Here is a 15,830-nt window from a genome sequence, read left to right on the forward strand (position 1 = left end):
GCGCTTTTATAGCTATTTCAGGGGACTTTAACCACGTCTCTATTTCCACCACTTTGCCTACTTTCCACCAGTTTGTTAAGTGCCCGACCAGAGAAAACACCTGCCCAACACCTCCTCCATCCCCCCACAATCATGGCCGCCTACGGGTACAACCCCCAACAGCTACTCACCCCCCCATCCCCCACAGCTGCCACTCTCCAACACCTCCGCCATTAACACCTGCAGCACTGACAGCGCTATGAGCACCATCCCCCAGGCCAGGCTGACCATCATGGCTGACCAGGTGAAGAGGGAGGTGAAGAGGCTGCACCAGGGTAAAGCCACAGGACCAGATGACGTCTGTCCCAGAGTTCTGAGGACTTGTGCTGATCAGCTGAGCTGAGTGCTCCAGCGACTGTTCAACCTGAGCCTGCGCTTGGAGAAAGTCCCTGTGCTCTGGAAGACATCATGCCTGGTCCCAGTACCAAAGAAAGGGCGCCCCTCTGCCCTCAATGACTACAGACCAGTTCCACTGACTTCTTACGTCATGAAGACACTGGAGAGGCTGGTCTTATCCCACCTGACCCCTGGTTAGCTCATCACTGGACACCCTACAGTTTGCCTACCAGCCCAATGTTGGTGTGGAGAATGCGATCATCTACATGCTGCAAAGGGCCTACTCACACCTGGACAAGGCTGGCAACACCATAAGGATTATGTTTTTCGACTTCTCCAGTGCCTTCAATACCATCCAGCCCTTACTTCTAAGGAGGAAGCTGGAGGAAATGCAAGTCAATGCCTCCATGATCTCGTGGATCACTGACTACCTGATAGGCAGACCACAGTCTGTGAGACTTCAGAACTGTGTGTCTGAACAGGTAGTAAGTAACACAGGAGCTCCTCAGGGGACGGGTCTTTCTCCTTTCCTCTTCACCTTCTATACCTCAGACATTAAATACAACTCAAAGTCATGCCACCTGCAGAAGTTCTCAGATGACTCTGCAATTGTGGGATGTATCAAGGGTGGGCAGGAGGGAGAGTACAGAGGACTAGTCAGCAGCTTTGTGGAGTGGTGTGGGGAGAACCACCTGCAACTGAATGTAACAAAGACTAAGGAGTTGGTGATAGACTTCAGGAGGAAGAGGGTCCAACCTACTCCTGTCTACATCCATTGGAGTGACGTGGAGATGGTGGACTCGTACAAGTACCTGGGAGTGCACATCGACGATAGACTGGAATGGTCCAAGAACATCGAGGCCATTTAGAAGAAGGGCCAGAGCCGACTTAACTTCTTGAGGAGGCTCAGGTCCTTCAATGTGTGTAGTAAGATGCTACATATGTTCTATCAGTCGATGGTGGTGAGCGCCATTTTCTACACGGTGGTATGCTGGGGCTCTGGGATTAGAGCAGTGGATTCTAACAGGCTGAACAAGCTCATCAGGAGAGCAAGCTCTGTCATTGGGTCTGGCCTGGACCCCCTGGAGGTAGTGGCTGAGAGGAGAATGGTGTCCAAACTAGAGGCCATCATGAACAACGTCTCCCATCCCCTCTATGACATGCTTGCAGAAATGAAGAGCACGTTCAGCAATAGACTGATTCATCCATGGTGTGACAGGGAGCGCTACAGGAGGTCATTCTTGCCTTCTGCCATAAGACTGTACAACACATCCACCTTGCAAAAACCATACAGAGGCCTGAGTCATGAGCGACCTCCAGGAACAGAGGGCATGATTTATCAGAGTAGACTAATGGAACTTCTTTTCAGTTCTCAGAAAAACTAGATTTTAGAATGTTACAATAAGCCAATAGGAGAAGTTACTTGAGTCTGTAATTTGTAATCGGTATTCAGAAGGGCACAAACACAAAATTAGTCATAAGTCAATACCTGAATACCTTACACCAAGAACTAATGCGGGCAGATGTTGTAAAAGCCTCACTTTAAAGAAAAAGACGTTACAGAATTTAGCCAGTGACAAAATCACCCATTTTATACAGTCTTAATCAATATTGTGATATTTGGTAGCACAAGCAACACCCTGTTTATCATAAAATCTAAGCCCAAAGACAAATCTGCTTTCCATTGTTGAGTGGCAATGATATGTTCTGCTGTTCTGCTGAATTCACAATAGCAAAAATTGTCTGTATTTGGGGGGGATCCGATACTCATTACTTCACCGGTCTTCTTACCGCACAAAGCATTTGGAAGGAAAGAGGAAAAAACTACTACAAAATAAAGAACATGTTATCTGTTCTATTTAGTGGACAAAACCTCTTAGGAATCCCATGGTGTCATGAACAGGGAAAGCTGGGAGGGTTGTGTGGTGTGCCTATGTGCATGGGCAGGGCCTGTCCTTTCTGCAGACGTATGCTCATGCTGGGAGGATAAATATAAACAGCAGTCACTGCTGCACACCTACCACACCAAACATGGAGTCCCTCTTTCACACAAGCTTTATCATTCACACTCCAGAATTTCTCTTTGGCCTATAATTTTCTTTTACCACTTTCATCACACTCTATCAACTTCTCTCAGACTCTGGCAGCAAGACTGACTGCGAGACCACACACAATTTACTAACACAGGCTGTATCCTGAGGATACGTTGAAAGGAGAAGGGGGAATTATAAAGAATTAAAACTCCTCAGGGTAAGATTCTTGCAAAATTACAACAGAATCTCATAAAATAGACTGCAAATAATGGCATTTTATGACTCCAAGTCGATCTAATTTTTAGCTCCTGGAAGGACACCTCGGTTTACATTGTGACTTACAGTGCCAACCGAAAATCCTTTGAGTGTAAAACATGGGGTGCAGAGGGAGATGTGTTGTGGTTCTCCGTTTTTATGGTGTTAAACAACCATCCTCCTTCTAAACTTCACTGCAGTAAAGGAGTTAAAGGAAACAAGCTGCTGTCTGAGGATTGCAGGGTAAAGGAAATGGTAAAAGTGAGTGTGGAAAGTATTTGCTCTACACTCTCCACCCCCAGAAGGCCCCACCTTTCTACACTCTGGCCCCCACCCATACAGCAACCTCCTCTCTCCCTCCTCCCTCAATCCTGCTTTGTTCATTTTTGGTGTGGTATGGACAGAATTTCCTAGAGCCTCATTTGTTATTCCATGTATGGAAATGTTCAAATCTGCCCTGTACTGCATTTCTTGCTTGCACTCATTCTTACAATCCCAACAACACTTCACCAGAGAGGCACAGTGAGCCAGTATAATCACACCACTGGCAGAAAAAAATCAATTTACTGCAGTAAGTAAAGCTGGGAACTGATGTGTCATTGCAGTTCTTCCTCTCCCACTCTCCCCATGGAGGCAACAGGCAATCAGCTAATGCACTGGCGGCACACAGTGCAGTGTAGGCACACTGGCCTGCTGACCTCAATGCAAGACCCTGCTTCAGAGGCCCTTGAAATGTGCAAGGGATCAGAATGAACAAAGAACTCTGGAAAGCACGATATACTGACACCTCCTATTTCTATTCATACCAAAAAATTATAAAAATGCAAACACTCAGGCAACTATGCCAACATATAATAACCATATTTATAAACCACTGAGCCACACAGTTCAATATTAATTAAATTCACAACATTCAAAAATTTTAAAATCCCAAGCTAGAAAACTGGCCATACTTTCAGACTTAACATTGGTCACTGAAAAAGGAAAACTGCTATTCCCTCCATAGTAACACCAGCGATTTCTTAAATCTGAAAGCAAAACATTTCCTCAAAATGGGGAGCTGTTTAATTTGCAATTCAAGATTGCACATACAGTGTTCTGTACACTTCTCAAACACAGTTAATCTCAACAACGCTGGTCTCCACTCTTAAAACTAGGTGGACTGGAGAAACTGGGATAAAATACTTCACTCAAGCATGCAACAAGGATGTCTGCAGTGCAGACTTGAACCAGCAACCTGTCAGTCCAAAGTCTTACCTACTACACTGTGCTATCCATAATTCTGCTATAACTAGTGTTATTTAGAGTCTTAAGCAGACAAACCTTTGTTGGACTGGCCATAGCTAATTTATAAATTACCAAGTTTTTCATCTCGGGGTGTTTAGAAAATTTGTGGATTACAGACCATCAGCCTCTTAATGGCCAATAGGACAGCTTTAATTAAGGCAATTAAACCCAAGGATTTTTTTTCTGCTCAAAAGGTCAGGGTCACCTCCCTCAGCAATAAGTGTGCCTCTATAGACTACAACAAAACAGCAAACAAAGCTGTCTGCCACTGAATCAAGTAAGAGCAGGTCTGACTTTTTCTTTTTTAGTCCCAGGCTGCTTTAGTCTAGAATTAACTACTGACTCAGCATTGCTTGACTTAGAACTCTAGTTCCGTCCCAACTGTCATCTTTTCTTTCCCAGAACACCACAATAGGCCCACTTCCTATACAGAGCAAAAAAAAAAGCACATGCAGTACAACAGTCAGCATCCAAAAAGCTAGGAAACAGGGTTAAGGCCATGAATATCTGTGCAATTAAAACAACAGTTATGGTATACAAATTACACAAATGACTACAAACATGTAATAAACCCTTATTATACCTAGAACAACTAAATACAGCCTTTTAACCAGAATAGACAAGCTCCCCCCAGAATACAGAGGACCACCACTTATACTGATGGATTATCTTTCAAAAGCCTGCAGTGACTTTCTATTAAAAGCTTTGCTTTTTACTTGTTAAAGTTACCCATCTAGTAACCATAATCAAGCTGTTCTATCACTCTTTCAATGTCATTCTAACTGCCATTCTTTCTTTAGCAAGTGCTATAGTGCTTTGTCACAATATGGTAGTGGGATCCTCACAACTAGATCTCTGCGATTCTAATACACATTATGAATTTTCTTTTATTAATTTAATCAATGAACTTGGCATTTTATGTTATAGAAATAACCCATAAATAAGCCATATCACCCTGCAGCTCTCAGCTAGCTACCCACTGAAGTTAAGCAGGGTTAAGCCTGGTCAGTACCTGGATGAAAGACCTCCTGGGTGTTGGTGGGGCCAGTGGGCAGCGCCCACCCTGTGGTCTGTGTGGGTCCTAATGCCCTAGTATAGTGGTGGGGACACTATACTGTAGTGGGTGCCGTCTTTCGGATGAGACGTTAAACCGAGGTCCTGACTCTCAGTGGTCATTAAAGATACTCGGGCATTTCTCTATAAGAGTAGGGAGTAATCCCAGTGTCCGGGCCAAATTTCCCCCCTCTGCCTTTACCATGGCCTCCAAATTGTCACCATGTATGATTGGCTTGCAATGGCCCTGTGATGGACTGGCGCCCCGTCTAGATTGTACCCTGCCTTGCGCACACTGCTTTCTGGGTAGACTCCGGTTTCCCATGACACTGGATGGTATAAAGCGGTTTGGCAAATGACATGACGTTATAAACATTTTGCACAAGAAACCAAATTACAACTGCTTCAGTTCAGGTACTACAGGTTTTAAGGTTCTACATCTTCAGGTTTTATAAGCATAAACATTTTGTACAGACTATACTGATAATGAAAAATAACTATGCATCTGGTTCTACAAATGTACGCAAAATAAACTAACAAGCTTGAAATATGCAGGTAATGGAAATGGCTATGTAATAGGTTGTAGCTTGGAAAACCTTGAATAGGTGCAATGAGAGTTTTAATAATCTCCCTTATCAAAGTGTTCACTGGATGGGATATGCTGATCTAAACCCAAAAAGCTGTGGTGCACTGTGCTACTGAAGAAGTAGTGTGATAAATCCAAATTTTACAAAGTACACTGAACTTGCATCAGCAAATAAACATTTTGTCTGCTTGTCAAGAGCTAAAGTTCAGCAAAATGAAAAAACATTCAATGTATTAAAAATATCTGAAGAGAAAAAAAATCCAGTTCTAATTTTTCAACTAATAAACTCAAATCCTAAGCAGGCTCATCAACAGTTCTGTGCTCAGTACTACACCAGACAAAAACGAAGGTACCCTAAGCAGTAAAACAGCAACATTTCAAATGAGCTAATAAAGAAAAAACCCTGATCTTCTATATAAACATCAATACACTCCTACTTCCTCAGCTAAAGCAAAAAGGGTGGACTTCCTGATTTTACAGCTGTTCTTCTGTTTAGGCCTGTTTTGTGGTTGCGAGTTTCACAACAATACTCATCATATGTTATTTACCTAACTCTTTCTAAAATATCCTATTTCCTCATAAATAGAAGGTGATAACCAATGTCTTTAGGTCACAATGAACTGTGAAAAAACAGCACTTGGTCCAGAATATAGCTAAACCATATTTCCATGCAGTTCTCATACACTATTATGGACCAGAATTTAGTTTTGCAAAATACTGTAAACAAAGTCAGATCCACATGGTGTTTCTCAATTTCATTAATGTGTACCTTATTTTATACTGACAGACACCTGTACAATGATACTTGACTGTCTAACTGATATTGATTTATGGCTATCTGTATTTCTTATTATAAAACAAAATCTGTTGACATATATGATCAGAGTTAATGTGAATCTTTAAGTGGGCAACACACTGCTTGCAAAGACAGATAACCCTTAGACTAATGGGGTTAATTACAACAAACTTTCAGATTTTAACTTACTTTCAAGTAGCTGCATACTTAGTTGCAGATGAATTAATAAGGTACCATCTGGAGATCATCTCCAGCTCTGAGCTCAGCTACAATGAAAAAACAGTGTAGAACAGCATTTTTTTTGTTCTAATTAGCATGAACTACAGGGTGCTCTGTATCGGAACACTTGATTAATCTAATTTGTAAGTTAATATGTAGGCCATAATTATAACTTTTTCTGTCTCGTATAAGTATATAACCAAATGTCCTTGGCAATTTAATGTTATTCTAAATTTAAGAATGGCATTTGTTAAAATATACCAGATCATGGAACATCATAATAATATAATGGTACTGTACATATCCTATAGAGAAGGCTATCATAGTTGTTCATTTAAATGAACCCAGAGGAGGATAGGTTCCTCTCAAGGTTTCCTCCTGCTATAATCTAAGGGAGTTTTTCTTTGCCACTGTCGCCTTATAGGCTTGCTCACTGGGGGTTCAGGCCCATTTATGTGTAAAGCTTCTTTGTGATAATGTCTATTGTAAACAGCACTATACAAATAAAACTGAATTGAAAAGAATATCATAAGGCTGCATGTTCCTTACAGCAGAGGTAGCAAATTGTTACAAAAAATAATGTCCCATAGCACTAGAAATTGTATTTCTTAAACAAGATTAACATTTATATAAAGTGCTGGTACATGGAGAGAATTTTCTCTACAAGTAAAAATAAATTATATTTGCAGCTCTAAAAGGGTAAACTTAGGAGACTTCTGTAACATTTTCAGGTCATTTCAGTTCAATGCTGTTCCTCTGACCTTGTGAGCCTTTGGAAGTTTAACAGCATTTTGCTTGCCTCTCATTTGGTCAGCATACAAGTCTATTAAGAGCCACCACGGTCGTTGGGGCATGTGTGATGCTACACAACCTTGTGATTTAGACCACATCTGGAAAGACCTGGCTTCCAGAATTACTAAAAACCACTGTTACTGCTCCAATACATTTAAAACATTAAATAAATCATTAGGGCATAGCAGTGCACAGCTATGAAAACAGGATCACTGCAACCAACCACCTTGTACCTAACATGTATTTAACTAAAACTGATGGCCTTGGCAAATGGCAGGAGTTGCGTGTATGTATGTAGAGGCACTAGCAGAAGCATTTCCATTCCATTCCACCTCCTATGCTTCATAAACAGAAACTCAAAACAATTAAATGCAAAACAACTTGAAAAAAATGTCCATCATACCGCAATCCAAAGCATAAACTGTTAAATGTTTCAGATTTGTTGGGATCACAAGTGATGGCAACAACACATTGCAGATAAATATCAAACGCATTGTGATAAAGCTACAATCTTTACTTACCCTTGGTTCAGGTCGTTCTCGGTATTGTCAAGCCACAGGCGCACTGCTACAGCATTGCCCTCTCGACACTGGGTGAAGATGTCATCCATGACTGGCTTCTGCTCTCTACCCACAATACCTGGAGTCTGAGGTTATACTTGGTGCTCAAGGGAAAAACAGATCTGCAACGTCAGTCCAAATGAGGGCTGGATACCATTCATCCAAAAGTGGGGGGAGTGTATCCCGCAAAGATGATCCAAGACAGTAAATGGGCTTTCCCACCTGCCCACCTGAAACAGACAGCAGTGCATTACTGTACAGCAAGACTTGATAAAATAGCACAAACATGACAAGTCTAAAAAACGCTTGGACAACAGATACAAACCACAACAACAAATTCACTAAATTATGTGCTACTTGCTGAAAGCTGGTGGAATTTGCTGACTTTCCTCAATTGAAAAACAATATTCAATGCATGTCCCACTTCCCCATTCATCTTGGGAGTCCTGCTCCTCCACATCTTCATGGTAGGAGCAGCACATGAACAGCACAGTCCAAAAATAGTGACAGGTCACCCTTCATTTTGCTTCACTGTTTGCATCTCTTTCAAAATTCAGCTCTTTTTGTAAAGTTGCTCTAAACACACACAGATATATTTTTATTAAAATCCAAACCTGAACATTACTTTGACCACTCACAACAAGAATAAGTCTCCATTCTGCTGTGCTTCCCAAATTTTCACATCAGGCGCACATCTGCAATGTTCATTTGGCATACCATCTTTTTATTTAAAAGTAAATAACACCGTATAATGTTTAAATATAAAGTGTTATTTTTTAACAATAAAGAAGACAAGGAATTATTAAATAGTTATTAATAAACACCTCCACCTTGAATACTTTCAATGGTTGCAAACATAAGGGTGAATGTTTGTCAGAGCCATGTGTAAGTAATATATAAAGTGCATCGTGACTTACACCTGTGTTGTGAGCATTAAACCCCAAACAACACTTGCATCAATGAAGTGCACAGTACTGTGGAAAAGAAATATCCTTAATTTCCTGCATCTGACCCTTGAAAACTGGTACTGTGGGCTAAGATGAATTTGCAAGTTTTCAAAGTCAAATCCTCTGACAGGAAATATTACAGATAGCTTGTAAGGGAAGGGTATGGTTAAAAAAAACTCTAAAACTTGCTACAGCCACATATCACCATAAAATGAAGAGGAAACTGTTGTTGCAATGGTAATCCTGCTCAGTAAGAGAGGGACTGCAGGTTCAGACATTTGGCTCATCTGCTTGGCTGAGGAGCCAATGGTGCGACGCAACCATTTGTGGGATTATGACTGAATGCCTCTTAAATCAGAATCCTGCCTAAATGCTACTTACATGGTGAGATTCCCAGCCTGTGCCTTTGTTTTCAAACTGCTTGATTTAAGAGAGTAAAAAGATAAGAAACAAATGTACATCTACATATCCTCTACCCCTTGCGTTGTCTTGATTTTATCACCTTGATTCTATGAAGTTGTGTTGTTTTAAAGACTGAAAGGTACATCTTTTTTTGTAATTTCTCTGCAAGAAGGGGGATCACATTTTTCTCTTTATGGCTGTTAAATCATTTTTGCTTTGTTTTTTTTAAATGTATCAATCTCTTTTTTGACAAGGATACTATAAATGATTTCAACATATTGAAACTTTGTAACGTTTGTAATGTAATTGAATTCTTCCCATGTTCTGTGCATTTGTCAATACCTCTCCATTTTATGTTTATTCTAGAATAAGAGACCTTAATGACCGAGAGACAGGTGATTTTTGGGGTTCATTTGGCAAACGTTTTAGTGATGAAGACTGCTCAACAATGGCTATGCTGGCAAGTGGCAACAGTGGATGAAAGCACATACTCCTGGACCGTGATGTCCTTGCATTGGTTCGAGATGCAAAACAGACAAGTATGTCTGAGTTTCGTCAAGTACAGTCTGTCGAGAACTTCAAAGAGGAATACTAAGGCTGGGTTGTGTTGCATAACCCCTTTAGGGCCTAAAATGCACTTCTGCAACTAAAGCATTGCAAAGAACAAAAGACGGTGATCCACTGAGCAGGGAAAAAAATCATATGGTCAGATGAGTCAGCCCTCACCCTGTTCTCAACTGTTCACGGTAGCCCAATGCCCTGGTGTTGCCTTTATTTTGACAGTTATCTGTATATATTTCTAAGTCAAAACACTACTGAATAAATTGCAGGTCAACAGATTTACTGTTGCTTCTACACATGACAAGATTTAGTGTGAAAAGATTCCATAAAGAAAACCTTAATAAATTGTGTAGTTAGCAAACCTGAGCATCAAATAAGCCATTTACACATGAAGAGCATAACTTCTCTATACCTGCTGCATGTACTCAAAAGGCAGGAAAGTTAATTCAAAATCTGTACTCTCACTTCTTCAGTGGATTTAAGCTTCTCCACCTTGGTGGAGGCTGACTACTTTTAACAAAATGCTTGGGGTTGATGGCAGCGATATAAGATTTTAGATTTTCAAAAGGAAAATGCTGCAGCAGCTGTTAAACCTGGGTAACCACGGTGCACTCGATTCTTTAATAAATTTCTTACGATACAGTACAGCCCTGAAGTGCAGTGATGAATAATAAGTGCGTTTGCTTCTAAATCCTAACAGATATATCATGCCGAGGTAACCTGGTCCAACAGGGAGGGGTCAATGCCGTTCACCTGAATCACACCTTAAGAGCTTTTAGCTAACGTTTACGACGCACATACTGTGGATTCAGATTACTTAACAGTTTAAGAACTAAGAGTTGCAGATGCCTCTAAATAGCAGAATACAAATTTAAAAGCTAATTGAGGACAATTAAATTCAAATGTCGCCCTGGTAATTGGGAAATCCTTAAAGGAAAAACTCTCCTGAAACTTAACTGTGCTCCGTCGTCAAACATGGAGCACAAAACCTCTCACTTCATCACCCAGGCAGGGTAAACAGGCTGACGCGACTCCCTGACCCCTCTCTCGAAAAACAACTAGGAACGGAACCAGCTTTACTCCACTTTCACATAACTGTGACGGAGACCAGGAAATTAGAATTTCAGACTAGGACCTAATTATCATAAAAAGTAAAACATCCTCATTCGCTCGTCTTTATTTCACACAGCAAATTAACCACCAATGAACACCACTTCTATAAACTATAAATCCTGTAGGAAGTATACATCAACTTCATCGCAAGTTATCTGCGGTGACTTCTGTCCACGACAGCAAATATACATGCGGCTTTCAATTCAAACAAAATTGTGCGCATTTAAACAAACTTTCAATATTTAAAACCTCAGCAGAATCATTTTGACCTGAAATGTCAACAGTAATAATGCTTTGACGGTTTATAATGAAACACCGTAAAAAAAAACGAAAATGAACATCCCACACCTTGGAAAAAATAACTAGGCTAAGCTAAGTTTTTTTTGCTCCCGTATACCCTTTCTGAACCGGACGCAAACAAGTTACAGCTCTAACATTTATAAAAACACAGAGAAAATGTCCCACCTTAAACACAAAACAAACAGTCGTGTATTTTTTTACCTGCACGTTTGAATAAAGGGGTTTTTCGCTCAGATTATGTGGACGATTACACTCAACCCAACTACGTCCCCCGAGGTCCACACCCTCGTTTTGCTGTAAAATCTCTTCCTTTCATGGGGGGGAGGAATGCGCTCTGCATTCTCCGTCACAGCGCCACCCACTGACATATCTCTTTCCGTACAGCACCGAAACGCTCTCCTAAACTACTTTCATCCCCTCGTGGAAATATTATTTCCCAGTGACGACTACAACAACTAGGCGCCTCAAGTGATGTGAACTTGTGTTACCGGAAACCCTGAAAGACATGCGCGTACTGTAACACTACAGTGTGAAAAATTACTTCCTTCTAGCGATACATTTTAAAATATGTGGGCTTGTAAAGCGCCGCTCGTCCATGCGCAATTGAACGATGTCCAGTACACAACCTAAATTAAGACAAAACACTAATTTAATTGTGTACAAAGTTTGCCCTATCAGCTGAAAATAATTTTGCATCAAGATAAAATGTTTCTTAAAAAAGACAGTTACATTAAAAACTACCATTCTAAACAATGCTAAAATGATTAAATGTTTTAATGAAGATATAATTAGAGAACTGACCTTTTAGCAGCTAACGAATAAACAATATTATAGCCTAATTATTTATCTAACGTTTAATGTATTGTTCAGAGCTAAATAGTAACAACATCCTGCTGGTGGTGGGGATGAACGCTGATATTCGCAGAATAAACTTCTGATTTTTCAGGGAAAAAATGGCCTGACTGCAAAGACGTTAAGAAATGAGAATTCAATTATGTATGCTTTCATTTTAATATGTCATACATAATATTTATTTTTTATTTTAAGTAGTTTGCTTTATACATCAATGAATCTCCAGTGAGCCTCAAACACTCAGGAGTGTTGTAATGTATGCAAAGTGTATAACACGTTTAAAACGTAGTTAACCATAGCTGTTAAAAGATAGATTCTTAATATTACTGACAGAAAGATCATGTAAATTAGAACAGCTGTTATCGTTTCTTCAAAATAATAGTGACTATTGAAATAATTAATTGTCATGGACAGGTGACCCCTAAAAAACAATACTTATTCTTTTGTGCCCAAACTACATACAAAGGGTGCTAAGTAGGTCCCACATTAACTTTCCAGAATAGTACAAAGAAACCCCACCTAATCCAGTTATCAACATATATCTCCAATGAGAGGTCCAGTAGTAGTTTTCTCTGAAACTAGCTTCGGTCATCTACTTTCTTCCATAACACCATGGAAAGAGAAGAAACTCGGTGTTGTCTCTAAGTGGGTCTTAGGCAACTTTTCCAGCCCTGCCCTTCATGAACAATGTAGTTCCTTCATGGCCCCCCCTGCTACCAAGTCCAATGTCAGGTAGGGGGAATGAAGATGATGCCAAAGCCTTCCTCAGCCACTTCCTGTAGAATCCATGGTGTCTTTGTCCTCTCCAGGGTCCAACGGCCAAACAAAATTCTTCTGTCAAAAGATTTCTTTTCTGTCCTGTCTAGGGCTTTTTATCTCTTAGAAACAAAGGGCTCCTTACTCTTCCCCCTGGGGTTTTGATCATTTGCTTTAATTCTAAATTTCTGTCCAATGCATGAAAGTGCTGCCCAATAATGTTCACCTCTGTTTATAGACTTTCCTTCATGGCATATTGTTGATTTAATAGTAAATCGCAATTTACCAACACCTTCCAATTCCAATTGCAGTTCTCAGTGGAATGTGTTCTGGGAATCTGAATTACAATAGTTTGTGGACTCAATCGTTACTTACAGACCACTGTTTAATGGTAAGTGGCTTGTTGTAATCATTTGGATGACCATCAATTTTGCATTTATCATTTAGACTAAAAATGTTTGATTGTCTTGATAGGTTTTTTTGGGAATGAATGCCTGAGATGTTGTGGAATTTTCTTTTCTTGTTCTATTCCTTCTCTTCCACAAGGGCAGGACACTTTACTAATTCTAGACAAATTCAGTCTTATCTTACCACAAAATTCCATTTATGTGCTTTTTAAAGAGTTTCTAACCTTTCCACACATTCATTTCTGATTTTACATCAGACATTTGTGGTATTGCTGAAATCTGCCTATTAGTATGTCTGTCCATATGGGGATTGATGACAGAATTTTTTTTTTCCAAAAAAAATGTTATGAACCAAAATAGGCATTGGACCCTTTGTTCTCCTGTGTGTTTATATCTGCCATTGCCTTAATGTAATTAAACAGTGAAGACATTGAATCATTCAAATTCTATATGCATCCAAAATCAACATTTGAGTCCACAGCACCTGTTGTGACACTCGACTTTTGAGATTGGAAATAGACTCTGTGACAAGTGTGTTAATGCATATACTACCCATGAAAATGCAGGTGTCATAAATATGAGAGGACAGGTCTTCTAATCCCGTGGAATTAAGTATGACACTGAAGATATACATGCCAATATTGTGTCTTTGACACTTTCCACTATACTGCTTTTTACAGAGTTCATGAGTTCACTAGCTTGCATCATAACATGACTTTAACCGGCCCTAACTAAAGTACACCTTAATTCATGGCCCTGTGCAGTCCCATTGACAGCTTTCCCACACCTTTTGAGATAGCTTTCCATAGTGTCCCCATTGAAAATATTTAGTCATGCTCTGAGCAACACTATGGAGCTTCTAATGGATCTTCTAATACAGTTGTTAAACCTGCATGACTTAAACATTATGACACAATATTGGTTTGTCTAATTGATTTTTGCTGCAAAGACATGCTCCCATGTACAGTATACTTCCTGAAGGACCTTCCCTTGAGATGCTGCACTAAGGCAGCAAAGGCAGTTCCTGGGAAAGGGAAAAGTGTGATTTTGGGTTTTTTTGATTAAATTATCTCTGCAAAGTTTGCTGGGTTATTATAGCTGGTTTTGGAAAATTACCACTGTGCTCTCAACCTAGTGTCAGGTCCCCAGTACTGTCTGGGTGGTTTATCTTGTGTGTTTTAATTTCAGGGGTGTTCTCATAACAGCTACCATCTAGATTCATACCATCGACATCACTTCTGCAGGCATCCATACTGTGCATACTGTGCCGCACGGTCCCAGTCTGGGAATGGGAGGTGCTCTATAAATTCCAGCAGGTTTAGCAAAGACACTTATCAGACAAAACCATGGTGATGTACTATTAGCTGAGGGTCTGTAGAATAGATCTGAGGTATTTTTGGAGAGGCACAAATTTAATTTGGTCGGGAGGGGGGTGAGACAGCTCCCTGTCCATTGCTGCACAATCCCAGTCTGGGAACAGCAAGTGGTCTTATAAACCCCAGCAGGTTTAGCAAAGACACTTATCTTTTAATAATAACCTTTCATAACCTTTGAATAATAACTTCAAATAATAATTTGAATAAATAATTATTTGAATAACAATAATAATAATAATAATAATAATAATAATAATAATAATAATAATAAGGAACAAGTAATAGGTTTATTCCATGCTGAAGAAAAAGAAGAAAGGAAACACAACGTTTCGGCAATGGAATCTTCTTCAGGGGTGAGAGAGACAAGACAGTAAGCAAAGGTAATGTAGCGGGAGAACAAAGGATGGGAGGGAGGAGGAGTGAGAGGCGGGAGCAGGGGACAGAAAGAGAGGCCAATCAAGAGGTGTGAAGTCAGAATAGGTGTAGAGAGGTGTGAAATGAAACTTCCAATGAATGGAGAAAATTTAAATAAAGAGTAGTCTGTCGTTAAGAGAAGGGGGAAGGTGTGATCCTAGCTGCAGGATAAGTTTGGGTTTCGGTAGTCTTTCTGATGAATGAGTTCAGAAAACCGTCTTTGATAACACAGATGGAGAGATTAGATTGGTCGTGGCCGTCAGAGGTAATAACCATAATAAAACCATGGTGATGTACTATTAGCTGAGGGTCTGTAGAATAGATTTGAGGTATTTTTTGGAGAGCCACATATTTTGTTTTTGGTTAGGAGGGGAGTTAGACCACTCCCTGCACCATCACTGCATGGTCCCAGTCTGGGAATGGGAGGTGCTCTATAAACTCCAGCAGTTTTGACAGGGACACTTATCTGACAAAAACAAGGTGATTTTCTATTAGCTGAGGGTCTGTGCAATAGATACCATCCACCTTTGGAGAGGCACACATTTTTCCCATCCAATTCTGCACTGCAGTTTTTCTAGAGGTGGTCCACCCAGACCAACAATAATAATGAAGACTTAAAACTGAATGAAGAAGGGTGATATGCTATTGGACGACTGTCTTAACATTGTATGTTTCACATTTGATGGTGCAAAACATGTTTTTGTCCCTGGTTATAGTTTAAAAAACTGATTGAATTTAAATATAAT

General features: G+C 40.1%; 1 protein-coding gene across 1 annotated transcript in view; it reads right to left on the reverse strand.

Annotated features, from left to right (window-relative positions):
* ilk (integrin-linked kinase) overlaps nt 1–11,721 on the reverse strand; it is a 39,389-nt gene extending 27,668 nt beyond the window's left edge. The window contains exons 1-2 of the mRNA XM_088639728.1: nt 11,481–11,721; nt 7,918–8,186 (exon numbers count right to left, since the gene is read on the reverse strand). Coding sequence (XP_088495854.1) covers nt 7,918–8,006 — 89 coding nt within the window. The 5' untranslated portion in view covers nt 8,007–8,186; nt 11,481–11,721. The remainder of the gene's footprint in view (nt 1–7,917; nt 8,187–11,480) is intronic.
* Nucleotides 11,722–15,830: the final 4,109 nt, after the last annotated feature.

The sequence above is a fragment of the Lepisosteus platostomus genome, chromosome 7 (genome assembly GCF_059453375.1).
Source record: "Lepisosteus platostomus isolate fLepPlt1 chromosome 7, fLepPlt1.hap1, whole genome shotgun sequence".
NCBI classification, from domain to species: Eukaryota; Metazoa; Chordata; class Actinopteri; order Semionotiformes; family Lepisosteidae; genus Lepisosteus; species Lepisosteus platostomus.